The following is a 25,324-nucleotide window of genomic DNA, read 5'->3' on the forward strand; positions in this document are numbered from 1 at the left end:
ATTAGAAACTCAGAGCTGCTGAAAACCAAGTAATCCTGAGAGCACTTTGGTCATTGCTGAAGGCTGGAACTGTCAGTGAGGCATTACAGAGGATGAGTGTGGATAAATTCTGTGTGCAGAGGGCTGCATGCATCTGGGATGAGAGAAGGGTGCTTGGTTTTAATGTTCTGGTGTTGATGACAACTTGTGTTAAGTTTTGGGCTGGGGTATCCATCCTTCTGGCATTTCGGTTTTTCTTAGCACTAAGTCTTAGAAGCAGTGGAAGATGCCTGTCCATCGCAGGAGGGTGGAACTAGATGAGCATTAAGGTTCCTCTCAACCGCAGCCATCCTATGATTCTGTGAACACTAACTCAGTAGTGAGTTGGGTATTCTAAGACATGATCCTTAACTGAAATGTTTACAAGCTCTGGCTTGTGGATAATGAGATAGTTGGACAGCAGTAGCTGTTTCTGCCCTGAGGAACGAGGATGAAATGAAGTGTGGATGAGAGTGGGTTTCAGGTGCAGTGAGTTACAGGTGCCCGAGGAAGCACTCCTTTTGAGCATGCCATTAAAAGCAACAGATAGAAAGTCGAGAGCTGTGCTTGCAGCAGGAACTGGTGCTGTTGGAAGATCTCCCTGCCCTGCGCGTGAAGGATCATTCCCATATCCCATCCCCCAGCGGCTGGTTCGGTGAAGGTGCTATGCCCGCACGTGTCGCTCGCAGTACAGCCGCTGTGAAAGGGAACTCGCCGACTTCTGTGCAAAGACCTCACTGCCAGGATACATGTATTTATTTTGAGAAGTAATGAGACTTCCACGTCTTCACTCATTTCTGAGTATTCTTGCACGCAGCTCGGTTCGATCCTCGCCGCTCTGCGCTGGGCTGGGCCCGGCAGCTCAGACCCCTCCTGCGGCAGCGCCAGGCTCGGGGCTGTGCGGACGATGGCCCCGCCCTCTCTGACGTCACCCCGGGCCCCGCCCCGCGCGGCGGCGGAGGAAGCGGCGGTGCCCAATCAGGCGCTGCAGGGCCGTGCGCGCGGGGTGTCGGGGGCGGGGCCGGCGGTGTCGGGATGGCGGCGGCCATGGCCAGCCAGGGGGAGCGGGCGGTGCTGGTGAGTCGGGCGGGCGATCGGCGGGGCCAGGGAGAGCGGCAGCGGCCTCTCCCCGCGTATGACAGCACTGCTGGGCCCCCGCAGGCTCGTTCCGTCTGCTCGGGCGGGGAGCCGTGGAATGGCGGCAAGGCCGTCCCCTACCCCCGAGTCCGGGCCGAGCGCTGTACGGGGTCCGCCTTGGCCCGGCCGTAGAGCGGCTGCCCTGACTGCAGGCGCTGCCTAAGTTCCGGCCGTGCTGTCGGGCCAGGCTTTCGGACCGGCGCCCGGGCCCCGTCGCGGCGTGGTTCGAAGGCCGCGGCCTCCTCCCGCCTCGCTCACCAGCGGCGCCCGGGTCTCTGCCACCGGCGCCGCTCCTCCGGTGGGCCTGGTGGGGTGGGGTGGCGAGGCCGGGGCCGCCCTGCTCCCAGCACACCGTGAATGTGCCCTTTGACCTTGGTGTGCCGCTGACCGGCCCCGCACATGGCGGGTGCCTGAGCTGCCCTAGTGACCTGGTAGCAGCGGGGACGGCGCAGAGCAGGCGTCACTGCGGCCTCCCCGGGACAGGAGCTCCGAGGAGAGGTGAAATCTCCGCTCTGGAAAAGGGGTTCAGAGATCCATCGGTCTGGGTGGAAAGCGACATAGGAAAACAGATTTTTCTAATGTCCTATGGTTTAGAAGAGTATGACCAGCACTCCCCAAAAATACAACTGTGCAGTGCACAGATGTGCACGAACTTGACTTAGTCCAAAATTAATGGGCAGGGGAAGGGAGGTTTCTTGCTGTGACGAGAGGGAGGAAAGACACCAATGGGGATTTTGAGTAGCAACACCTGCATGGTGCTGGTGGGTTTTGGAGGTACTAAAGGTATGTCCTTCACCCATGGGATCACTGTTCCTTTAGGAACCTGGAGGAGGGCAAGCATTACAGAGTGAAAGAGCTGCAGATCCATCTTCTCCCTGGTGATCAGTGACAGGACCTGAGGGAACAGCATGGAGCTCTGTCAGGAGAGGTTTAGGCTGGACGTTTAGAAAAGTGTCTTCACCCAGAGGATGGTCAGGCACTGGAATAGGCTCCCCAGGGCAGTGGTCACAGCACCCTGCCTAACAAAGTTCAAGGAGTGTTTTGACAACACTCTCAAGCACATGGTGGAATTCCTGCAGCTGTCCTGTGCAGAGCCCACACTTGGACTTGATGATCCTTGTGGGTCCCTTCCAGTTAGGGATGTTCTATGATCAGTATAGTTCCCAGAAACCCAAAACAGGATTAAAGGGTCGAAGTCAGTGGTCCTGCACCCAAACTGCTTTGAAGGATAACAGGGAATCCTGCCTGGCTTTGTTGTGTGTGCCTGCCTTGGATAAATGTTTTCTGAAACAAACCTGATTTAGTCCTACTGTTTGTTGGGATAACTCTTGCATAAGGTGATGACACATCAGTGGGGGGGTTGCGTTCCTCATGGTGAACAGGAACCGTCTAGCAGAGAAACCACAAGCCTGAAGTTCTGAGTTGACCATACCTTTCCTATTTTTCTATGGGCAATCTGCTCAGAACTCTCCCCATGGAAAATTTCTGTTTTCTTACAGGATGACAAGTGGCAATCTTTTCTTTGTCCCATGCTTACTTCTGTTCCTCACTTCTTTGATGATCTGCATGGGGTCTTATGGTTTAACAGAAACATTAGCTGTGCTTTGAGGGTCTGCTTTATACAGGCTTCTCTGTGGCAGCAACCGATGGAGGCTCAAGGCAGTGAGTCATCAGATCCAAACTTGTTACTGAATTTGCCCCAGTGATTGGGAGTCCCCAGCCTGTGCCCCCCCACCCCCTTTTTTTGGTTTGGTTTTAGACTGCTATTGCTTGGGGAGATGCTGGGGGTGGGGGGTGGGGGATGCTCATTTTAGTTTTTGTCTTTGTTTCTCACCACCTAATTAGCAACAAATTTGTCTGCAAGTTGATTCAGTCTTGCCTTTGCCAGGAGTTGGTAATGGATCTCCCTAGCTTTACCTTGGCCCATGATCTTATTTCCTCCCCTGACCCATCAAGGAAGGGGAAGTGAGGGAGGCTGGGTGGGTGTCTGGCAGCCAGGTGAGTCCATCCCAACAGCTTAAAAAGATGCCCCAGTTTTTGAAGCAGCAGGATTTTTACTTTGCTCTGAAATTCACATTCAATTCTAGGTTTTTTGGTACAGTGATTTGTGTAAATGTTGCTTTCTTAAAGACAAGGCAAGAATGAGGACAGTTCATTGGACTGGAGTGGAGATGGGGAGACTGAGGTGTTTCAACAAATCAGGAAGAAATCTTTTGTTCTCCTCCTTTATTTAAATAGCATGGAAACAGCAGTAGACTTAGAACTTAAACAATTTTCTTATGTGTCTGAGAGATTTGCTTCTGGTGTTTGATTTCTAATGATTCCACTGCTATCTTCCCACGACATAGGAAGAAGAATTTAAATGGCTTTTACAAGAAGAGGTCCATGCTGTTTTGAGACAGCTGCAGGATATTTTGAAGGTGAGATTAATTTTATCTGGTTTTTGTGTTGTGGCTTTGTCTGACCTTCTATGTAAGGAATGGTGATAGGTTTCCCCTGGAGGAAAAAATTCTTGGTAGAGGCTGCACAGAAAGGTCATCCATGCATGTCCAGTTCTGTCCCTAGTGCTTGCTTGCCCTCTGCTCTTAAGGACTCCCAGTAAAGCTGATTTCCCCAAGATTGCTCTGTTCTTGATCCTCTGCTAAGAGCTGCTTTGAAAAGGCACATGGAGGCAGCCAGACCTATCTGCCAGGCATTTGCGTGAGATATGAATATTTTCTGGAACAGAGAATCTGGATCTGCCTGTAATTCTGACATGTGCTGGTGGAAGCAAGCACCGTGGCCTTTAGCTGACAGCTGCTACTTGTGCAGTAACTACTAGCATGCACTCTCCTTGTTCATAATCATCCTTTCCTCGACATGCCCACTCCTCTGCTGGTACCTGCCCCTTTCAGAGGCCTAATGTGTTGAGCTCAAGTAGATGGGCAACACTTTTCTGACCTTTCTCCAGCCCGAGCATGCGTTGCAGGGTGAACTCTTTCCAAGCAGACAGTGGGGATCTGGCCAAAGGGACTTGGCGTGCACTGAGAATGCACCATGTGTCTGCTGGGTCAGTGTTCAACAGGCCCAGCCCCTTAACACTCTGTGGTTTTGGGAGGTTATAGTGTGATGGAAGAGCAGGGCCAAAAATGTGGAGGTGAGGGGCACGTGCCAGAGGAGGTAAGAGTGCCGTAGTGCTGACTCAGATCCCCAGGACTGGAGTCAGTAGCAGGTGACAATAGACAATACCTGTGTATATAGTACCCACTTTGAAGAATTTATTATAGTTTTAAGGGTGAACTGTGTAAAGGGCAGTCACCAGCTAGGATAACCAGGTGGCGGGGTGGTTTTCACTCCAGACTTCCTTCATGTGTAAGGACCAGCTGTGATAAGGGGCAGCACCATGGTGCCTGACGTTGTGCAGAGCTGAGCTATTGGGTGCTGCTCCGTCTGTGGGCAGCTGGGGGATCCTGCTGGCACTGCCCAGCTCCAGGGTGTGGGATTTCCAAATGCCTTTCACTGTAGGTTGCATGCGCTGAGCCTTCTCCTGGGCTGCACTGGTCCTGCAGTAGGACGAAATCCAAGTGCTCTGCTTGGTGGACTTCAGGAGGCTGGCAGAGGTGACTGCTACATATTCAGCCACTTGCTGGTGTCCACATTATCTTTGTTCCTGGCTCACGGTGTGCTGGGCCCAGGCAGATGCTCCAGCACTCACTGTGTCCTCTCTTGGGCAGGAGGCCTCCCACCGCTTTGCCCTGCCCACCAGTGGCTCAGGAAGAGCTGTCAAGCAGGAGAACTTTGTACTAAGCACGTCAGGGTAAGTGGTGGTGGTCAGCGGGTCACTTCCCTCTGCAGCAAAGGGTGCAGGTCCTGGAGGATCTGTGGTGAAGGGCTTTGCAGAAGCCCTGGTGTAGTGGGTTTTCTTTAATAGGAGATTTTGCCTTGAGGAAAACAAACTAACTCTCATGGGAGGTGAAGGTAACAGTCTGTAGCTGTGTTCCAGGGCTGCCTGAGCCAGCCTTCTGCCATTTTCTGCTGACACCTATAACGTAGTCACTGATTCCTGACCATATGCTCATGTGTTACCTCAGTGCTGTGGGCAGTTTGCCAAGGGGCGTTTTTCTGATTATGACACAGGGAGTTGCAGTTACAAGACCCGAACTCTACCCTTGGCTCAGTTTCTGACCCTGACTGTGGAGAAATCTTAACCTTTGTCCTAATCTTCCTAAAATAACAATAGTAAATCTCCTTCACACAAAGCAAACTGAGGCTTTTGCAGAAGGTGCTATAGACGAGCAGTTCTTCTGAAATTGATATCCATTTTTTGATCTTCAGTGTGTCTCTTGGACTCAGTAGCTGCTGTGGCAGAGGCCACAAGCTTGTCACAAAGCAGTTCACCTTAGTCCTTAGGAATGTCACAGCATTGCAAAGAATCATGCAGTAATTCTGTACTAAGTTTGAAGGTTGTCTTCTTCAGATCTTAGTTAAACTTAATTTAGTTTTCATTTGTTGTTGTTGTTGTAAGGTGGATCTTGCAGTGTTGATCTGAAAAGTAAGTTGATCTGAAAATGTAGGATATAGCCCAACCAGGTGCTTCAGTCTTCTTCTCACACTTCATTGTAGATGTGAGTCATCTTCCAGGACCTTTCAAAGGGTTTGGGGTGTGGGTTTTTTATTTATTTAAGGTTGTGGGGTTTTACTTATTTAGGGTCTTTTTTCTTGGAATGGGGTGTTGTTTGTAGCTTTCAACTCTTGTAGGAATCACCTAACACTCCAGTGTCACTAATTAATTTATTGTCTTGTGCTTGTGCCTGCTAGAGCTGTTTGTAACAGCAACCAAATTGTTGACAGGTGATAAAAGGAATAAGAATGGGATCAGAAATGAAGGTAATGTTTTAGGCAGAGCAGTTAGGGTGAGGTGGCCCATAAAGAATACAACAGGAATTGACCACAGGCCAAGAACGGGGGACTTGAAAGTGTGTGTAGTGTTCAGTCCCTGGGCAGGAGGAACCGTGCTGGCTACACAGGATGAGGAGGGGAGGTGTTAGGTCGGCAGTTGATAGGTGCCTCTTGTGACATATGTTGCCCAGATGTTTCCTCTCATTCCAGCACAGACCAGGTGAAAGGTGTGATGACGCTGCAGGGAGATGCACTGTGTCAAGCTGTGAGTACTTGCCACACTTCTTGCTTTGTACTACAAGGGGTGGGTGTTGTCCTTATCACCCTTTCATCACCTCAGGGAGGGAGGTTACCCTGTTTATGTGTTACCTATGATCAGTGTTCTTTGTCAGTCCTCCCTAATTGGCCTCAATGTTTCAGCAACCATTGAAATTTGTCAAGATCCAGCATCTGACACCCCCTCCTACCACCACCACATGGTGGTGAGTGCTGGAGTCAACTTCCATGGGGATTCCTTGCCTTTACCACCTTCGATGTGTAATAACAAGTTTCCTTGGGGGCCTTCTGGGCTGAGGTCATGTGTCCTGCCTGTATCCCAATTCACTCAGTGCCTTTCAACCTATTCTTTGTATTAATATCATCCTGTGCGAGCACTGAGATTCTGGCTTTGCTGGGGCTGCAGAAGGCAGTTTGCCAAGATGGTCTGGGAGAATGGAATATGACTGCCAGCCCCCATCTTCTGCATATAGGCATTTCTTACTCTCATGTGTTCGTTTCTTTCTTCAAGGATGTTAATCTGAAAATGCCCAGAAACAATCAGCTCCTGCATTTTGCATTCCGGGAAGACAAGCAGTGGAAATTGCAGCAGGTACCTGTTGGCTTTAGATGCCTGCCCGTCCATAGCCTCAGTGCTCTCTGAGCAGTAACTTTAGTCCTTTGAGAGAGACCTGTTATGTCCATTCCACGTGAGCTACAGTGGTAAAAGCTAAGGAGGAAGCAGGTGCAATTAAAATCAGTTAAATTCAGTTGGGGTTCCTGGGTGGGCTCCTTCCAGACACGCCAGTTGATCTGAAGGCTGGCTGCTAGCAATCATGCTCCGTTAAAGGAGTGCCTGAGGTGCCTGTGCTGGACTGTCCCATGTCATCCCAGGCTAGCAGGGCAAAGAGCAGCTTCAGGGGCTTTGAGTAGCTTGTTCTCATTCTCTTGCAGATGCATTTGTTTACACTGAGAACAAATTACTGTGTTCCAGTAGTATGTCTGAGTTCCCTCAGGTAAGGAGTTAAAAGGACGCAGCTATCCAGAACCAGAATCTCTTTCCCATCATTTTGCTGGGAGATAACCTGATTTCAGGACCTGACCTAGCGTCTGAAGACATGGTTTGCCTCAATTCCTTTGTCACAGCTGAGTAGGTTGAAGGGAGATGTATTCAATATACTTCCCTGTGCCGTAGCTCAAGTTTTTCTAGTTCATGAGTGCATTTGGCATTGAGTGCAGTTCCTAATGCCTGCTTTAGCAGTGAAAGCTCTACCTAGTAACTTTGTAGAAATCTAGAAAATTGTATACTTGGACACTAATGCCAAACTTGACTGAGTTTGTTTATGCCTTGCAACAAAGCAAGGAAGTTTTTGTGACAACACTCAGCAGTGCCTCTGCTTTTGTGGCTGTTTTGTACTGCTGCCTGGTTGACAGACTTCTACCAGCTTTTATGGAAAACACTTCCCTTTATTTACTTGCATTATGTGTTCTAACGTCGTTCAGATATGGAGTGTGAGTGCCTAAAGGAATGAGTGCAGAAGCATTTAAAGTGGTTATATGGTGATCTTTGGCCTGTCTAAATTAAAAATTAGCATCTCAAAGGATCACAATTGTCTTCCCTTAGTGAGTGATGTCAGCTGGAGTTTTGTTTCTCTGTACAAAGTGAAGTCATGGATAAGAAGTTGTAGCATAGGCACGTTTTTGAGGAACACAAGTGCAGGCACATAAATGTTGAGGAAGTTGATTAGAAAACAGAGCAAAATCAAGCGGGAATATGAATGAAGCAAATCATAACAGCAGGGTTGGCACTGCTTGGTTGGGTAACGCTGCCAGGAACAGTTTTGCTTGCTCAGAAGCCTCTGGGAGATGTGAAGACTGGAGGTGATGATGTTTGGAGATGCCCAAGTACCTGCAGAGTCTTTCTGCAGTCTGACACTGGGCTTATCATTCTCACTCCTCTCTGTAGCCTCCAGTGCAAGAGCTTTCTAAAAGCAAGGTTGTTCCGTGTTCCCTGAGCTCTGCATTAGAAGGAATCGGAGCCAGATCTATGCCAGGGAGGCTTCTACAAGGATGTAGAGCTGGGAGCTGCGATTGCTGGAGGGCACTGTAGATACATCAAACTACAAATACCCCAAGCTGTGTTGCCTGTCTCCCTCCCAGCAGACACTTCTCATACAAGCTTCTCTGCGTAGCTCTTCCATTTGCACCCTCTGATTTACTCCTTGGGCTTGTTTTTCAATTTTTGTGCTGCTGCCTGAAATTGAACAGAAGTCAGTTTCTCCCAGGGCTATTGTCTTCCTCTGGTTTGTCCTTGCTTCTGTGAAAGCAAGGATACACCTATCAACCTTGCTTTGATAACTGTGTTCCTCCTGCTTGAGAGGAATTCGAGCCAGCTGTGTCCTGAGTCTGGTCCGGTCCCACAAAATGGCACAGCTTCTTGATGCTGGAGATAACTCTCAATCCCAACAATTTTACTTTAAAAGGACTCTGGGATACTGCCAGAGACACTGTATTAGAAGTCAGTGCTTGCTGCTCATTGATGTCATTGGTTTTAGCTCTAATAGGATGGAATCATGGTGCTAGAACTGACTGCTGTATGCCATTAGCAGTGAGAATTTCTACCAAGCAGTCATGGTCAGAGCACTCCCAGGATGAGAGTGCCTGATTCAACAATATTTGTACTGACAATCCATGTTGTAGCTGTCAGACTGTTCTGCATCTCCAGTCCGTGAGTGGAGAACCCAGTAATGCTTCTGGGCAGCAGTGGCAGGTTTGTGTTAGAGTATGTCTGACATTTAGACATGGCATTAACATTTGAGAAGACACCATTCTTAAAGTCAGTGAGATAACTGGGGAAACCTTTACTTTCCAGCATGTGTTATTATGGAGTGTTTCTTTCATAGGACTGCATTTGTACCTTTGCAGATCCAGGATGCTAGAAACCATGTGAACCAAGCCATTTACCTGCTTATGAACAGAGATGTGAATTACCAGTTCAAAACAGGGTTGGAAGTGCTCAAGGTGAGGAGAAAGCCCCTGCTGCATGGGTAGAAACATGCATTTTTTCCCCTCCGTTTGTGTTTTAAACACAGTTAATGCACATTACTGCCTTAGGGGAAACAGACTTCACAGCTGTACCTGTATATACCCATGTCAAGAAGTATCCATGTGACCTCATATTTTATATGAATCTGTACTAGTTTAGCATTAGTAACAGGGCTGTACACCCTGGTGAACAATAATCTGAGCAGTTGGTGCCCTGTTACTCACCAGTGATAATCTGGGAGGATCTTCCTTGATCTTCTGTGGATAATGCTGTTACATAATTTACGCTCTTTGTTGATCGGTGCTGCTGGCGAGAGAGCAGCAGTGAGGCAGCCATCAGCAAACAAAAGATGACAGTACTTGTGATTATCTGAAAGTGACTTCTCTCTTGCCAGTAGTATTTGCTGGGGTCTAATACAGAGTACCTGCTGCTGCATGGCAGTGAAGCCCAACCTTTTGCTTGGAAATGCTCTCTGAAGGCACCAGAATTTCGGCTTGTTCATTAGAATCCATCACAACATCAAACATGAGAAAACTATACTTTTTTAGTTTCCATATGGGCAAGGGCTGCTCATAGGAAGAAGCTAGGTAATAAAACTATTTCCTTTTACTTTCAGGTGGAAGTAGGGGGAGATATTAGTCATAATACAAAGTGCCTTCATCTTAGCAGTCATGAGCTCTATAGCAGACATATGTTGCTTCCCCCTTTTTTTCTGGAAGAGGAAGTCTGCCTGAATAGAGCCTTTGAACTGTGGTTTCCGGCAGGATAGACCTCACAATGAGCTGGTTCTTTTTTCTACTGCCTTGCTCATAGCTGGTTATGAACAGGGGGAGCCCATTCAGCAGTTGTACCTGTGATGTGGGAGTGGGAAGACCAAGAATGCAGCTTGTCATTTTTTCCTTAATGCCTGTTCTTCTGAAGAGCTGATGCTTCTGTGGCATCAGTAATTGATCTTATGTTGCCTTGGTATTCTTGTCATGAATAGCTGTTCTCTCATCAGTCACAGGTATTGAACACTCCTGACCTGTCTCATAAGTCTCTGATAGTGGTACCAGTTAAACTGCATTTATGTGGGAGCCACCCCTTCCCAATAAGTTCCTGAATTCTTGGAAGGGTGAAGGGTGGTGGCGGTTGTTGTTTTAGCGCTTGCAGAAGGCTGTAGGATTCTGCAGCACAGTGTCCAGAGCTGTCCAGGAATCACACTCAGCAGTGGTTCTGTACATTATCTTGTAGCTTATGGATGCTGTGATGTTGCAGCTCTCCAGAGCCCGAAATCGGCTGACCACTCCTGCCACTCTGACACTACCAGAAATTGCCTCCAGTGGTCTCACAGTAAGTATGTGGTGGTCTAGATCTCTATACAGGTCCAGCAGCCTGAACAGTTTGGGTACTGGGCTGCATCCTGGTGAAAGTGGGTTTCTGAAGTATCTCCTGTGGCAGAACTGAAGCAAGGGCAAATCCTGAGTGGTTTTGGCTGCTTCGTGTCTTCCTGTGGGAATGCAGGTGACTTGAGCATGAGGGCTCTGGTAATTAAGTTCTGTTCTCTGCCCAAGAGTCTTGTCCAGGGATGATTTGCCCTTGTGAACACTGCTCCATCCTCTGTTGTCACTGTCATGCACATACCATTTGATCAAGGGCAGCAGGAGCAACAACCATTGCCTGCAGCTTCTGAGTCTTTGTTTCTCTCCTAATGTTTTTTTTGCCATGGGGTAATTGTAGTGTGGCTTGGGAAAAGGGAATGATTTCCCAGCATTAGAAATTATGATCTTTCCACTGACAAAGAAACTAATTTTCTTGCCAGAAAATGTTCACCCCTACGCTGCCTCCAGACATCCTTGTGAATTTCTATATTAACCTGAACAAGCTGTGCCTCACTGTCTACCAGCTCCATGTGCTGCAGCCCAGCACAACCAAGGTGATGCCTGCTATCTCCTGAGCCTTGTTTAGTTTCCTCTCTTTGCATCCCACTGTGAGGAGGAGATTGCACTGCTACCTGGTGCAATGTTAGTTCATAAGATAATGCAGGAATGAGTTCAGCTGGTGCTAAGTGTCTGTGTTTAGGTCTGCTGCACACAAAGCACTGGCTCTAAATCTGGTTTGGGGCATGGCTGCTTAGCCCAGAAGAACATACCAGTGCTCTGGAGTAAGCCATTTTTTACCAAATATTTTAAATATAGTTTGATAATTCTTTGTAATTTTGGAAGGGCGTAATTATATTAATTCAGTTTACATCAAAGTAGCATCTTGGGTTTCCTGAATGGAGTTTTGATGGATACTTTTCTGCTTCACCTGTTGCATGGGTCAACTTGATGTCCTGTAAAAAGAGCATTCAACTCTTAAGCTTTATGAAGTGCAGTCCTTCCATAAGGAAGATTTTCCTAAAAATCTGTATTTTGTTTTTCTTCTGGATCTTCTCATCTTATTTCTGTAGTGATAAAATTTGTAGCTACATTGAACTTAGTCAGTGTGTAAAATTTCTTTCATTGAAGGAGCAGGAAGGGTTCTAACAAGAGGGATTCCATATTGATGGAGTGTCCAGGCAAATAGAGTGTGGGTGTTTCTTGATGTCAGGCTACTGAAAGTGTAAACCTCAAATGTCTTTCTTCTAAGTAGTTTGTTTACTGCATCAAAATCCTAATGATCTTTTCCTTCTCTAGAACTTCAAGCCTGCTGGAGGGTCTGTTTTGCACAACCCTGGGGCCATGTTGTAAGTACAGTCACTACAAGGGTAGTGTAGCTGGGTAACAGGTGTTGGTATGTCTTGAGGGTGAAATCCAGACAGCTGTGTGCAGTTTCCATTGTAGCATCTCTGAAGTGGAGAAGCTGGACTGAGTCATTTGCTGTGCCTGTGAATGCTCTCCTGTGTCTCTTTAATTACTTGGTCCTAAAGGCTGAAAGATGTGAATTTCCAGGATTCAGCCCATCTATACAGTGTTTATCTAGAGTTTATCTAGAGATGAGAGTTTACAACCAAAATGAGTGTTTGGTTATTGGCATTGCCATCTGCATTCCCTGCCTCTGTGCCTGTCTGGAATGAGGTGAAGTTCCTACCTTCACCCTTTAGCTTAACTCTAAATCTGGTCAGAGGTGGTCTGAGTGTTTGCATTCTGTAACTTTGCCAGGTGCTGATTTAAATGTGATAGAAATCATCATAATCTCTCCCATGGGAAGGTAGGACAGTTGAGTTGTGTTCTATGCTGTTGTGTGTGAAGCTGTGCTCTTTTCCCCCCCTCCAGTGAGTTTGGCAGCCAGCGATATGAAGTCAGCCATGTCCATAAAGTGGAATGTGTTGTCCCGTGGTTAAATGATGCCCTTGTCTTCTTCACAGTTTCACTGCAGCTTTGCCAGCAACTGAAGGACAAGGTAATGGCCTTGGAAAAGGGGCTTTGTTTTCAACACTGGATTTTGAGAGGACCTCGGATCTGATGTGATGTTATTCTGTTCAACTTGATGAAAACAAGAGATGAGTCAATGTTCTGGAGCCAGGGAGCTGGCTGGCACTGCCTAGCAGACAGCCATAGGATAAGTATAGTGGTGTGGCAGATGTCTGCTGAGCTGGTGACTAGATGGAAAGGACCAAGTAGACACTTCTGTGTTCTCAGTCATGAGGTGGATGAGAAGAAACACCAAGTACTAGAGAGGAGCAACCTAGATTCCAGTAGATCAGTGCTCAGTTCCAGCTCTGCAACTGGCCTGGCTGCCACCTTGAGCAAGTGACTTTGTGCTCCTTGAGTGACACCAGCAGCAGCAAACCTGCCCTTCAGTAGTGCTGTGCTGAAGTGTATAATGCTGTGAAGCTCAGTCCTCCCTCACACATTTTGTGCTCTTTTTTTTTTGTGGTCCAAGGGGTATAGGAACTTAACTGCTTTTCTTCTTGCTTTCCAGATCTCCGTTTTCTCCAGTTACTGGAACTACAGGCCATAATAATTCTCTGTGGAATGGTCTAAGCCTTTACAGTACTTCCAGTGTTTCTCTCTTTGTTCTCTCATGCCATCTGAGTCCAGGTCAGCCTGAGGAATGCTGGGGTTCACTGCCAGATGCCCTCCACAGGGCAGGGTCAGTGTACCCAGAGACACAGCTTTAGTAGCCTTGTCTGGAATTGCTGCATAAGCAGGGCACCAAGTAGTACTGGGTGGTTGGCAGGAGCTTCCACTGGTCCCTCTTGTGCATTGTGTGGCTCATGCTTCCCAAGGGCCTGGTGAGTTACACAGGTCTGTTAAAAAGGACGGGTGCTCTGGACCACCCTCACTAACTAGATCTGTGCATTGTGCTGTAACTAACTCCTGGACTGTGAAGTAGCTGGAAGGGGGGAAAACTTAACACACCTCTTAATAGGTAGGGCATGTTGCTCCATGTAGTGAAATATGTTTCTGTTATCTGGTCCAGCTGTGCTTATGACTAACCCTGAGTGACTCCCTCCCCTGGCTGTTCTGTCCATCCCCATGTTACTGATTCCCCTTTGGGGATTCTCTTACTTTCTGCTGTTTGAATTCTTTTTCCCCCCATCCAGCATCAATGTGATAATTATTTTTTTCCTAAGCCCTAGTTGGGCCGATTGGTCTTTTCCAGGTTTAGTATCTTGTTTTCACTGCCAGCCTTTGGAGTTGCCTTGGTGTACCTTGTGCAGTCTTTCATCTTGTCATTAAACACAAAGTGAGTACCCCGTTGCTACTATGATTTGCTGCCTATGGATGCTACAACGTGTAACTCATCCCTTTAGCCACTGATAACTGAAATAAAGACCCTCAGACCTGCAATGCTCATGCGGGCTGTGAAAGAATGAGTATCTAAGATCCTGTGCTCTCTCACAAGTGAGTGGCTGTTCTTGGTTATGCATGCTTTTTTTTATGTCTTTTGCTTTACTGGGGGAGGACAGTAGTGGTTTCTGGGGGCACAGCTGAGCAGCTCTTCAAAGGCTGGGCCTGTTTGCATAGCCTCAGCCCAATGCTCATCTGATACTTGAGCACTACCTGAAGTAGTTTTCCAAACGTGCCTTGACAGTCATGTTTTGGAAGAGGCTGTAGGCACTCAGACTGGGTTGGGTTAGCTCATGGAGTCATTCAGAACATCTCTGGCAGAGTGGGAAGTCTCCAGGTCCCCATTTAGTGTCTTCTCAGGAAGCTGCCACCTACCCACGTGGCTCTGTTGCCCTTGGAAGTCTTTTGCAACTTTCTCAGCAACAACAGCAACTTTACCTTTTTGTGAACAGGTGTGTTTAAATGCTCCCGAGTTTCACTTCGTTCTGAATAGCCTCAAGGAACAGTGAAAGGGACAGCTGCTCTGACAGGAAGGATGATGGAGAGCATGGGCAGCCGGGTTCCTCTCCCACATCTGCTACTTTGAGCTAGCAGGGGCAGAGGCAATGTGATAGAAGAAGTAGAAATTCCCAGGGATGAGATCCCAATCAGTGGCAAAGTTGGGGCTCAGGAGACCTGGTTTTGCTAGTAAGGGTTTGCTAAGGGATTGGCCGGGAGAACCGTTCCAAATGCATAGCTGTTGGGGTTGACAAAAAGCCCCACACAGAGCCCTAGTAGTGGCAGGCAGCATATCATGCATGCCAGGCATGCTGTGTGGGCCAGTACAGCCAAGCTCCTCTGGCAAGGAAAGGTCAAGAAAGGCAGTGTAAGGCAACAGACAGCAGTGCTGGGTGGGGACAACAGAGACCCTACTGATCTGACCAGAAAGGAGCAGGGAGAGAAGAGGGGGGACAAGGAGCAGGCAGTCTGCACTCCCTGATGTTACTGGCGCTGGTTCTGGGTGTGCCGTGGCTGAGGGTGCCTCCGCTTCGTGCAGTAAAGCTGCCTCACTTGCTCTGCAGGGACACAGGGGAGGGCCCCCGAGCTGCTCCGGGACCTGGTTCCTGCCAGGCAGAGCTGCGCTTTGCCCAGCCTGGGCAGCCCGACCACTGCTTCGTCTCGCGGCGGGCAAAGATGTTGGTGCCCCGGGGGGCTGCCCAAGCCCCCGGAGCCGCTCGCCGCCCGTTTCGTCCATCCCGCCTCGCCAGAGGCAGCTGGTCACCCTGGCGCGGGGTGCCCAGCGCCCCGCTCCGCTGCCGGCCGGACCCCGCGCTCCCGCCACGCCGGCGGGACCTCACCCGGCCCCGCCTCGTGCCGCTGCTCGCCCTGCTGAGGGCAGCTGCCAGTGCCGGTGCCCTTCTAGCAGAGCCACTGCCTGGTGCTGGTGCCGCCCGGGCAGAGCTGGGGCTCTGCTCGATGCCACTGCCTGTGTCGCTCGCTTGCGTTGCCAGTACCGCTCGGGCAGAGCTGCTGATGGGTGCCACTTCTGTCCCCGCTGCCAAGAGCCGCTGCTGGTGCCGTTCGGGCCGAGCCTGGTGCCGGCGCTGGCTCCGCCCCGGCCCCGCGTCCCTGCTCCTGCACTCATTTTCACACACACGCACAGGAACACCTGTACCCCGCAACATGGGCCTCCACACGCAGACCGTGCTCAGCACACACCGCTGCCTCCGAGCTCACACGGTGCTCCAGAGGTAGTGCGTTCTGCTCGGACTCTGAGAACAGCCTGACACACATACAGCTCCCAACACACCTGCACATCCACACGTGTATCCCTCAGCACCAGCCACCACTTTCCTGTCCCTGGTGCCCGGGAAAGCTCCAAGGGTTCCTGGGGACCTCTGCTGGAACACTGGGCAGAGTCTGGATGGCTCTAAGGGAATGCCCGGGGAGGAAACAACTCCTCGAGGACACACACAAACACGTATTTCAGACCCTCAGCAGCCACCGGGTCATGGCAGGGCTGCTTCCAGCCCCTCTTCTGAGGGGCATTTTCACGGCTATTCGCCTTCCCTCCCTGCCTCTGTGGCTGCTGTGGTGTGTTGTGGGCCGCTGCAGCATCCAGAGTGATAGTGCCACTGGGGAGGGGTGCACGGTCTGTTCAAAATGAGGTATGGCAGGAGCCCCCTTTCCTGGCTCTGGGCAGGTAGGATGGAGGGCTGTACTCAGAAGTGAGTAGGAGACGGAGCAGGAGGCCTAGTGCCTGTACTGCTAGAGGTGATGGAAAGTGCAGCTAACCAGCTCTTACAGGAAGAGCCCACACCAGCCCTGCCCCAGTTCACAGGATCTTGCCAGCAAAAGGGTTCCATGCAGCACCTGGCCAAGACCAGGGCTCTGCACTGTGCAGGACAGAGGCAGAGGGACATTGCGTGGTCCCATACGGAGCCCCCCAACCAACAGAGTTATCACTGGTAGTCTACGACCCAACATGTGTCCCCACTCTCTGTTGGACCACAGAAGAGGGATATGCTGGCAAGAAGATGCAGTGTCACTTTCTGGCTGCAGTGACTGTACCCGTGCAGGGTCAGCATCTGGGCTCTCATGATGGGTGGGATGGGCTGGACACCTCATTCCAGCTGGGCTGCTGTGCCCAGACTGCAAGGGAGCCACTGGCCAGCTGTGGGCTTTGCAGATGGGAACTCCCTGGGGGTGGGTTTTCCTGGTGCTGTTGCCCAGGACACTGCCTGCTTGCTGCCTGCCTGCAGCTGGCTAGCACCCTGGTGTTGGGCACCACCGTGTCCATGGCTCACATTATGACCCTATGTCTGCCTGTGGGTGTTACCAGTGCAGAGCTACCACTTATTAGAAGGTGTTACCAGTGCCTGCCTGGCACACTGCCTGGAACAGACCCTGGCCTTGGTCAGTGAGAGGCTGCTGCCCTGCTGACATGGATTCCTGACAAACCCTGACATCTTTGTAGGACTTGTTTTCCCCAAGCTGGCAGGGTTAAAGCTCTGCATAAAATGTCTTCTGCTCCCAGCTCTGTGCTGTTGAGCATGCTTGCTCAGGGCTCTGGGGCAGGGACTGGCCACATATGCTGGCCCCTCAAGGTCCATCCTTATCTTCTGGGCACTGCTGCTGTGCCTGCCTTGAGCCCTGCCTAGTCCCTTTCTTCTCCTACCTTTTGCTCTCTCACTGCCTGGGTTCTTGGCTCCTGCAGGGAAGCACCTTCCTCTGGTACCTGTGCAGATTGGCAGGGAGGACAGAGTGCCATTTTTCTGGCCTAGTGGGTAAGAGGGTGGGGGACCCCCAGGACATGTCCATGGATTTCCTGGAAGTGTGTGCTCCAGCTCTGTATGCCCCAGAACTCGGTCCAGTTCCCTGCTCCTTTTCTTCTACATCTCTCTATCCTGCTACTCATCCTTATGGGTCTTTCTCCATCTCATGATCTCCCTCTATTTTCTGCTCCTTATCCGTCTTTTTCTCTCCCTGGTTCTGTTTGGCTCCCCATCTGTATCTTCAGCAGACTAGATCATCAACATACAAAAGAGGCTCTGTATGTGTATCCAAAAGTGTAGTATGTCCATGTACCGTGTGTGGGTCACAATATGTATCTATAAAGCCTTGTATTTCTAGAGCTGTAAGACACCAAAGTATTCTCATAGGTTCTCAGATCTGACCCTAAAGGAGAGAAAGAGGGAGGGAGAAGCATCTGAACTGTAAAATTCTCTGGTGGCATTAAAAGCAGGAACTGCAGTAAGTCCCAGGTCCTTGGGGCCATGTCCTCATCTTCTGCCTCCCAGTCTCTCCTTGCCCTACTCTGTATTCCCTAGCTCTCTAGATCTCTGCCCTCTGTCCCTGCCTCTTCTATTCACAGAATGTTAAGGGTTTGGAATAGACCTTAAAGATCATCTGTTCCCGATCCCCCTGCCATATGGTCCCACTAGACCAGGTTGCTCAAGGCCTTACCCAACTTTGTCTTTAATGTTGCCAGGCATGAGGAAGCTGCAGCTTCTCTGGGCTACCTGTCCCAGTGTCTCACCACTCTCACAGTAAAGAACTTCTTCTTAATGTCTAGTCTAAATTTTGCCTTTCAATTTGTACCTGAGGTAAGCTCATTTGGTGAGAGCATGGTGCTAATAATGTTGTGAGTTTGGTCCCTATATCGGCCATTCACTTAAGAGCTGGACTTGATGATCTTTCTTCCAACTCAGAAGATTTTATGATTCTGTGATTACTTTTTGTCCCATCACTCTAGTGCCTGATGAAGTAAGTGTCCTTCTCCTGCTTCCCTGTAGGCCCCCATCAGATACTGGAAGATACTGTTGTGCTGTTTGTTGTCCCTCCATCTCTCTCTGCCTGGCTCCCTGTCATCAGGATTCCCAACCATCTTTTTCCCTTTCTGTAATTTTGTCAACTTCCTTGTACGACAGTTGTTCTCTCTGTTTTTCATCCCAGTCCCATTCCCTCTCTTTCTCTACCCCCCAGTCCTGGTCCCTGTTGCTCTCTCTGTCCTTCTCTCCATCACTAGTTATGTTTGCTCCATCACTCTGACTTGCTCCCTATCACTGCTTTTTTATTTCTTCATCCCTTTGATTCATTTCCTACCCTTCCTTTTTTCTCTCTATCTCTCCGTTCCATTCCTCATTCCTCTATTTACACCTCTATCCTTCTGTGCTGTTCCCTGTCCTTTATTTCTCTAATTTTCTATTGTTCTCCCCGTTTCTTTATCCCACTCTCTATCCCACTGTCTTCTTTGTCACTGTCTTTCTCTCTGGGATAATTTTTTGGCATTCTGTCCCTCAACTTTTTTATTTCTCTACCCTTCTTTTTCCTTCTCTCTCTCCTGTCCCATTGCCTGCCACTGCTTTTTCTTTCCAGCTCTCTGTCCACCTTCCTGTCCCTATTTTTTGTCTGTCTCTCTGTTCATCAACTTGTCATTTCTTGCTACATACCTTCCTGCCCATCACAGTTCTTTCTTTCTCCATCTCTGTCTTGCTCTGTCCCTTATTTTTCTCTGTCCTTCTGCCCTTCTTTCTTCATCTCTGTCCTGCTCCATTGCCCTCTTTTCATTTCAAGTTTGTTCTCTGTCCTGCTCCCTGTCCCTTTTCCATCACCGTTCTTCCTGTCCCTTTTCTCTCTGCCTCTCCCCTCTGCTCCCTGTCTCATTCTTTCTCTATGTCCACAATTCTTGTCTCTCTCTCCTCTGTCCTGCTCCCCATTCCTATTTCGTAATGCTCCATCTATCCTCTGGCCAATACTAATTTTTTCTCTAACCTGCTTCCTGGCCCTCTCTCTTATCCAGCGTGCTGCTGGGTATCCCTCTGTCCTGCTCCCTGTCCCTGTTGCTTCTTTCTCTTTCAGTGTCTTGCTCCTTGTCCCTTTGTTTCTCTCTTTCACTCTGTCCTGTTCCCTGTCCCTTTATTTTCCATCTCTGTCCTACAGCCTATTGCTATTTTTATTTCTCCATCCCTTTGATTTGCATCTGTATTTGGTTTGTGTGTTTGGCTTTGGTGGGGGGGAGAGGGGCTACAGGAGTGCTTCCCTGCAAAGCTACTAGAAACCAGTGATACCATCTGATAGAACCAATGGGAAGCCATGACATACCCAAGGCTGAGTCCAACAGCAATGGTGACAGTGCCTCTGGGATAACAAATTTAAGGGGGAAAAAAGTTACTGCACAGAAGCAATTGCAGCCAGAAAAGAGAGGGGTGAGAACATGTGAGAGGAACAGCTCTGCAGACACCAAGGTCGGTGGAGAAGGAGGGGCAGGAGGTTCTCCAGGTGCTGGAGCTGAGATTCCCCTGCAGCCTGTGGTGAAGATCACGGTGAGGCAGCTGAGTCCCTGCAGCCCACAGAGGTCCATGGCGGGTGAAGAGCTCCACCTCCAGCCCATGAAGGAGCCTATGCCAGGGCAAGGTGAAGCCCAAGGTGGAATCTGTAACCCCTGTGGGAAGCTTGTGCTGGAGTAGCAAGGACCTGTGGCCCTCCCAGTGGAACCCACACTGGATGCTCTTGGATTCCACCTTCAAAATTGAATACATCTGGGAATTAGTCCAACAGAAAAGGTACCAGCACAGAAAGTTGCTGCTGACCTTTACCTTTCCAAGGTATCTTATCATCCGAACCATGTGGGCTAGGAGGTTTCTTGCACAAATAATCGTACTGCCATAATTTTCAAGAATGCACCTCTGAAATTTAAAATATGTCTGGGGATTAATCCCACATAAAAGGTGCCGGCATAGAAAGCTGTTTCTGACTGTTACCTCCTCTGGGCAGCCTATCATTGTACTGCAAATACTGGGACTAGCTGTTTGCCTTGCCAAAATAAAGGTATTGCCATAATTTTTTGGAGCCCAGCTCTGAAATTTGGATACCAGTTCTAAAATATGTCAGGGTGAATTACTCCCACAAAAGAAAATAAAAGAAGTGCCAGGAAAGTACTCTGACTGGCCTTTGCTTCCCCTGGGCAACCTACCATACCACTGACAGCTAGCCTAAGTACTTTCCTTCCCAAGAAAAGGCTCTGTTTTTCGCTTTCCAGAGACCACCTCCAAATTTTGAAATCCATGACAAAAATTCTATACTTGTGTGGATTGCTGTCCTACAAGAGGTGCAAAGACACAAAAGTGTTCCTCACCCTTACCTCCTCTGGGTATCCAATTATCTGCGTACCAAACCTGGGGCTAGGTGTTTTCTGTTCTTAGGAAAGCCATGGTCACCCACTTTGAGAAGTCCCCCTCAAAAAATTACTATGCCTCCTCCAAAGTATAAGGCATCCAGAGATGGCTCCTGTCTAGGTTTGGAGACAATTTAAAAGAGGACCCTCTGGAATGAGTTGTCTCCTCTAAAAGGGTCACAACAATCCCTTTCCACCAATAGGAAATGAATACTAATAGATCGAAGTGAAAAAACCCCAACAGTTTACTAACAAGCAAGGGAAAAAAAAAAAAGGTAAATAACTGTTAATAATAAGTGTCAGACCTTACCCCCACACACACCGGAACAAAGACGCAAAATGCCGGAGGATACCCCTTCTCGACACATGATACCAGATGGCGCCTGCTTTCCCTCTGCAGAATAAACAGGACAAGTTCCAGCAGCAGATGAAGGCCCGGTGGCTCGTCCAACATCAATCTCCTCTGCACGGCAGAGCTCAGCGGGACAGACAGGCGGAGCAGCTGGGTTGGAGTCGCTCGGTGTGTCTTCTCCCCGGCAGGACACACGGGAGCCACTCTGGACCCTTACCCGGCACGGCTGGGAAAGGAGAAGTTTTTTTGCCTGGGCCAACAAACCAAGTCAGCCAAGGAAAAACCATGCGGCACAGCGCTGCGGAAAACCTGAGCGGCGAGACTTCAAAACGCCCCCGCAGAAGCAGAAACTCTTCCCCCTCTGGCCGCACACACCTCCCGTACCGGGCTGCCGGCTCTTAAAGATACAGCAACCATTTTTTTGGGAACAAAGCAGAGGATCATGGAATATACTATCACAATAATTCACTCCAAGACACTCCCACACAAAAGATGCCATGACAGAAAAGCTGTGCCTGGACCTAACGGTCCCGGGCATTCTATGATCTGCACAACAAACACTGGCTGTGGCTGGCATTTCAACTCTGAAATTTGGATACCTTTGGGGGTTAGGTTTCTTCAGGGCATTTTCTTCCCATGTGTTGTCATGGAGATGGCAAATGGACATCCATTAAGAGACAAAAGATGTAGGCAATTGTCATGATCCATCCTCTTAGAAATGCCTGTGCCCAAATTAAGGTGCAAAGAGACCATATGCCAAAGTCAACAGTATGGGTTTTATTTAATAGTAAATATGAGAGAGAGAAAAAGAAAGAGAAAGAAGTAGGGGGGAACAGAATAAAGAAAACATCACCATCCATGGATCACAATGATATTCCGTTGATACTTTCCAACTGGTCTTCTTGGTGCTGATGGTCCCCCCGAAAAGCAGAGAACCTGATGGGTTAATATATGCTCAGGCCAGGTGGCAATGTCCAGGTACGTCCGTCCCTGGCGGGGGGCAGTCCCTTGCAGCAGACTTTGGGCTCTGCAACAGTGAAAAAAATGTGATCATACATTCATCTGGAAAGAAAAAACATAGCACCAGTGTGTGTCTGTTGCGCAGTTTACAGACTGAAAGGGGAAGGTGATGCCCCAGTCTTTCACTCTTTCAGAATTAGGATCCCAAAGAAACACCCACCTAATTGCTCGAACAGTAAAGATGCGAGGACAAAGAGCTCTGATTGGCTTTTACCCACCCACTGCTGCTGTTCAACAGCTCCACATGATGGCAGTGTGTACTTGCAAAAGAAGTAAATGTTCCATGGTTATCTCTAAACCATCACAATGTGCACATCCAAAGTTGAAAATGTCTAGGCACTACTAGCAAATAAAATGTGCCAGTAAAGAAAACTTTCACTTACCTCCCACTTCCTTTTGCAAACTTGTATTTGAACCACAATCAAGAGGCAGTCAGCTTCCCACCTGCAGCTTGTAAACTGCACAAATCCCATGGTACTCTGCATTTTCCTGATCAGCTGTATGTACTCTCACATGTTTTCGCTCTCAAAGAGCTAAGTGCAGAGGCCTGCGGCGGCTATCCTGCCCTTAACCAGAGCCCCGTGTAGAGAGAAACTTGTTACTTGTTTATCTTAACTTTGATAAATGCCTTTTGTTCTCTTGGGAAGATGCATACTGGGGAAATGACCACAGCTATAAGCACCAAGTGTGAATGTTTTTCCTTTATCTCCCAGAATGCTGGGAGATAGCATGTTTTTGTGAGCGGATGATAAAAGGCAGAAAAGTCTGCCCTGCCAGGTGTTTGGGGGTGTAGCTGTTTTGTCTTTCGCTCTGCCCATTTCCAAAACTTTCTTAAAACTTCTCCATGGTAGAAACATATAAATACTGGAGTGTAATAAAGATAGACCCTGCTCGAAGAAGCAATGGTCTCTGTTTTTCTTCAAGCTGCTGCAAAACTAAGGAGCAAAATTTTAAATGCTGGGCAAAAATCTCGGTCACAAAAGATGCCAAGATGAGAAAGTTCTTGCTGGCGCCACATCTAACTCACACCCCTTAAACTCCATCACACACCCTGGAACCATGCACTTTCCTTCTCAGCTATATGTACCATCATACACTCAATTTCACAGAGTCCAAAGTGTCCTTCTACATCTCACACAGAAAAACATGCCAGGACAGAAGCCGTTGCAGGATCACTCACAGCCTTTCAGCTACACATAGCATACTGGGCCTATGCACAATTCTCAGCTTGTCCTGGTTCTGGCTAGGACAGGTTAGTTTTTGCAGTAGTTGGGAGGGGGCTAGAACAAACAGCCAGTTGTTGCCTTCACCTGTCCCTTGCAGCCTATAATCTACATCAAACATACAGTACTGTGCACTCTCCTTCTCAGGATTTTCTCAATCCCATAGACTACAAAGCTAAAATGATACGTTTCCTACTACAGCTTGAAAAGAAAAATGTGCCAAGACAGAAGCAATTGCTTGACTAATCCTCCTTGCAGTGTATCAATGCACCACACATATTAGGATTATGCACTTTTCTTCCCAGCTATAAGTACTATGACATTATTTATGGTCACTCAAGTCAGCTTGTTGATTTCAAGTCTTCAAGCCACTGCTCCCAAAAATAAGGTTTTAGAACAAAAACACAGTGCTGGCTATCACCTTCTTCTTGCAGTCTGTAAACTGTACTTCATTCTCGCAGAGCCATGATCCCAAATGGAACTCCTTCCACAGTAAAGCTGCCAGGACAAAAAGCTCTTCTTGGCTTTTACCTTCCCACTGTCATGGTTAAACAACTCCACAAGATGACAGTGTACTTGCAAAATCATTTGAATGTGCAGTGTATATCTCTAAACCACCCAATGTGGAGATCATAAGTTGAAAACATCTAGTCACTACTGGCAAACAAAATGTGCCAGAACAGAAAGTTTTCCTGACCTTCTCCTTCCATTTGCAAAATCATATTAACACCACAATGAAGTGGCAGTCACCTTCCCTTTGCAGCCTGTACATGGCACACACTTAGCACTTTCCTTCATATTCAGGAGACCAGTTCCGCCATTAGGAGCCGAGCTCCAATAATGTATATATGGCTGGGGATTGCTCCCTGCCACAAAACAGGGACAGAAAGGTCTTGCTTGCCTTTCTTGACCTCCCCTGCACAGCCTCTCACCTGAACCTGCAACACTGGAGCTAGGTGCTTTTCTTTCTATGGAAAAGGACTGTCATTCTCTTCCAGGAGTCCATCATGTAAATATGGATACCACCTCCAATATTCAATACATTCAAAAATTGCTCCCATATGGAGGGTGCCAGGTCAGAAAGGTCATGCTGGCTTTTACCTCCGCTGGGCAGCCTGCCATCTGCACCCGAAACACTGGGGCTAGGTGCTTTTGTTCCCACGGAGAAGCACTTTAAAACTCTATAGGAGCCCATCACTGAAATTTGGATACAATGTCCACGATCGAGTATGTCCAAGCATTGCTCCCACAGTAAAGGTGCCAGGAAAAAAAGGCTTCCATAGTCTTTACCTCGGTGAGGCAGCCTATCATCTACACCTAAAATACTGGTGCTTTCTCCCCCATTTAAAAGCACTGTTGATGCCTTAAGAGGCCTCCTAGAAACAGAGACTAGACAGGAGTAAGGGAATAACAGAAGTATTTATTTGAAAGGCCGTCAAAGGTACCCCCTGGGCAGCCTGAAGCTATTCTTAAAATGGACCCCAAGATGGACCCTAGGTCATGAGTTCTTCACTCTTTTCTAGGTTTGGTTCATTTGCATAGCAGGGTTAATTCTCCAATTAAAGCTTCAGTTTTCCCCACAGCTTACCCCCCCCCCCCCTTAGCGGCTCTTTGGTTTATACCTTTGGCCTAGGACAATCTTGGTGTCCTTGGAAAGCAGGGCCGGAGAGGCTTTGTTATGTCTACCTAGCATGAGAGAGCAGAAATTAACAGGCTACAAGAAACTTCAGAGTCACACACCAAGCAGTACAGAATTTGAAAAATATAAAGGTTAAAACCTAAGGCATCACTGTCCTTCCCTTTCAGTAGTCAACCACCGATATTTGGATACCACGTCAAATACTGATTATGTCTAAGGATTGCTCCTACACAAATGGTGCCAGGACAGAAAGGTCTTACTGGCCTTTACCCCCACTGGGAAAATGATCATCTGCAGCACCAAAAGTAGGTCTGGTTTCCTTCTCAAGGATAGGTACTTGTCAT

The 25,324-nt window shown here is 48.5% G+C and overlaps 1 protein-coding gene and 1 long non-coding RNA gene across 5 annotated transcripts; both read left to right on the top strand.

Moving 5' to 3' along the window:
- The first annotated feature begins 1,015 nt into the window (after positions 1 to 1,015).
- On the top strand, positions 1,016 to 14,091 carry ROGDI (rogdi atypical leucine zipper). 4 transcript variants are annotated; one of them, XM_042037689.1, is made up of 11 exons: positions 1,017 to 1,095; positions 3,504 to 3,575; positions 4,869 to 4,951; positions 6,244 to 6,298; positions 6,821 to 6,901; positions 9,214 to 9,309; positions 10,568 to 10,666; positions 11,136 to 11,249; positions 11,992 to 12,041; positions 12,571 to 12,697; positions 13,220 to 14,091. In XM_042037689.1, the coding sequence occupies exons 1-11, from the start codon at positions 1,054 to 1,056 to the stop codon at positions 13,256 to 13,258; spliced, it is 858 nt and encodes a 285-aa protein (XP_041893623.1). In that variant the 5' UTR covers positions 1,017 to 1,053; the 3' UTR covers positions 13,259 to 14,091. The 4 variants fall into 4 exon arrangements, with proteins under 4 accessions (XP_041893627.1, XP_041893626.1, XP_041893623.1 ...); XM_042037693.1 differs by lacking the exon at positions 11,136 to 11,249 and having other exon boundaries at positions 1,016 to 1,095; XM_042037692.1 differs by lacking the exon at positions 9,214 to 9,309 and having other exon boundaries at positions 1,016 to 1,095.
- A 5,814-nt stretch (positions 14,092 to 19,905) lies between these two features.
- LOC121669143 lies at positions 19,906 to 23,014 on the top strand. Its single transcript, XR_006017621.1, has 2 exons — positions 19,906 to 20,135; positions 21,147 to 23,014. It is a non-coding gene; the product is annotated as an uncharacterized LOC121669143 (long non-coding RNA).
- The last annotated feature ends 2,310 nt before the right edge of the window (positions 23,015 to 25,324 follow it).

This window comes from Corvus kubaryi, unplaced genomic scaffold (genome assembly GCF_017639235.1).
Source record: "Corvus kubaryi isolate FWS band 111438036 unplaced genomic scaffold, C.kubaryi_AGA036_p1.0 37387, whole genome shotgun sequence".
Classification (NCBI taxonomy): Eukaryota; Metazoa; Chordata; class Aves; order Passeriformes; family Corvidae; genus Corvus; species Corvus kubaryi.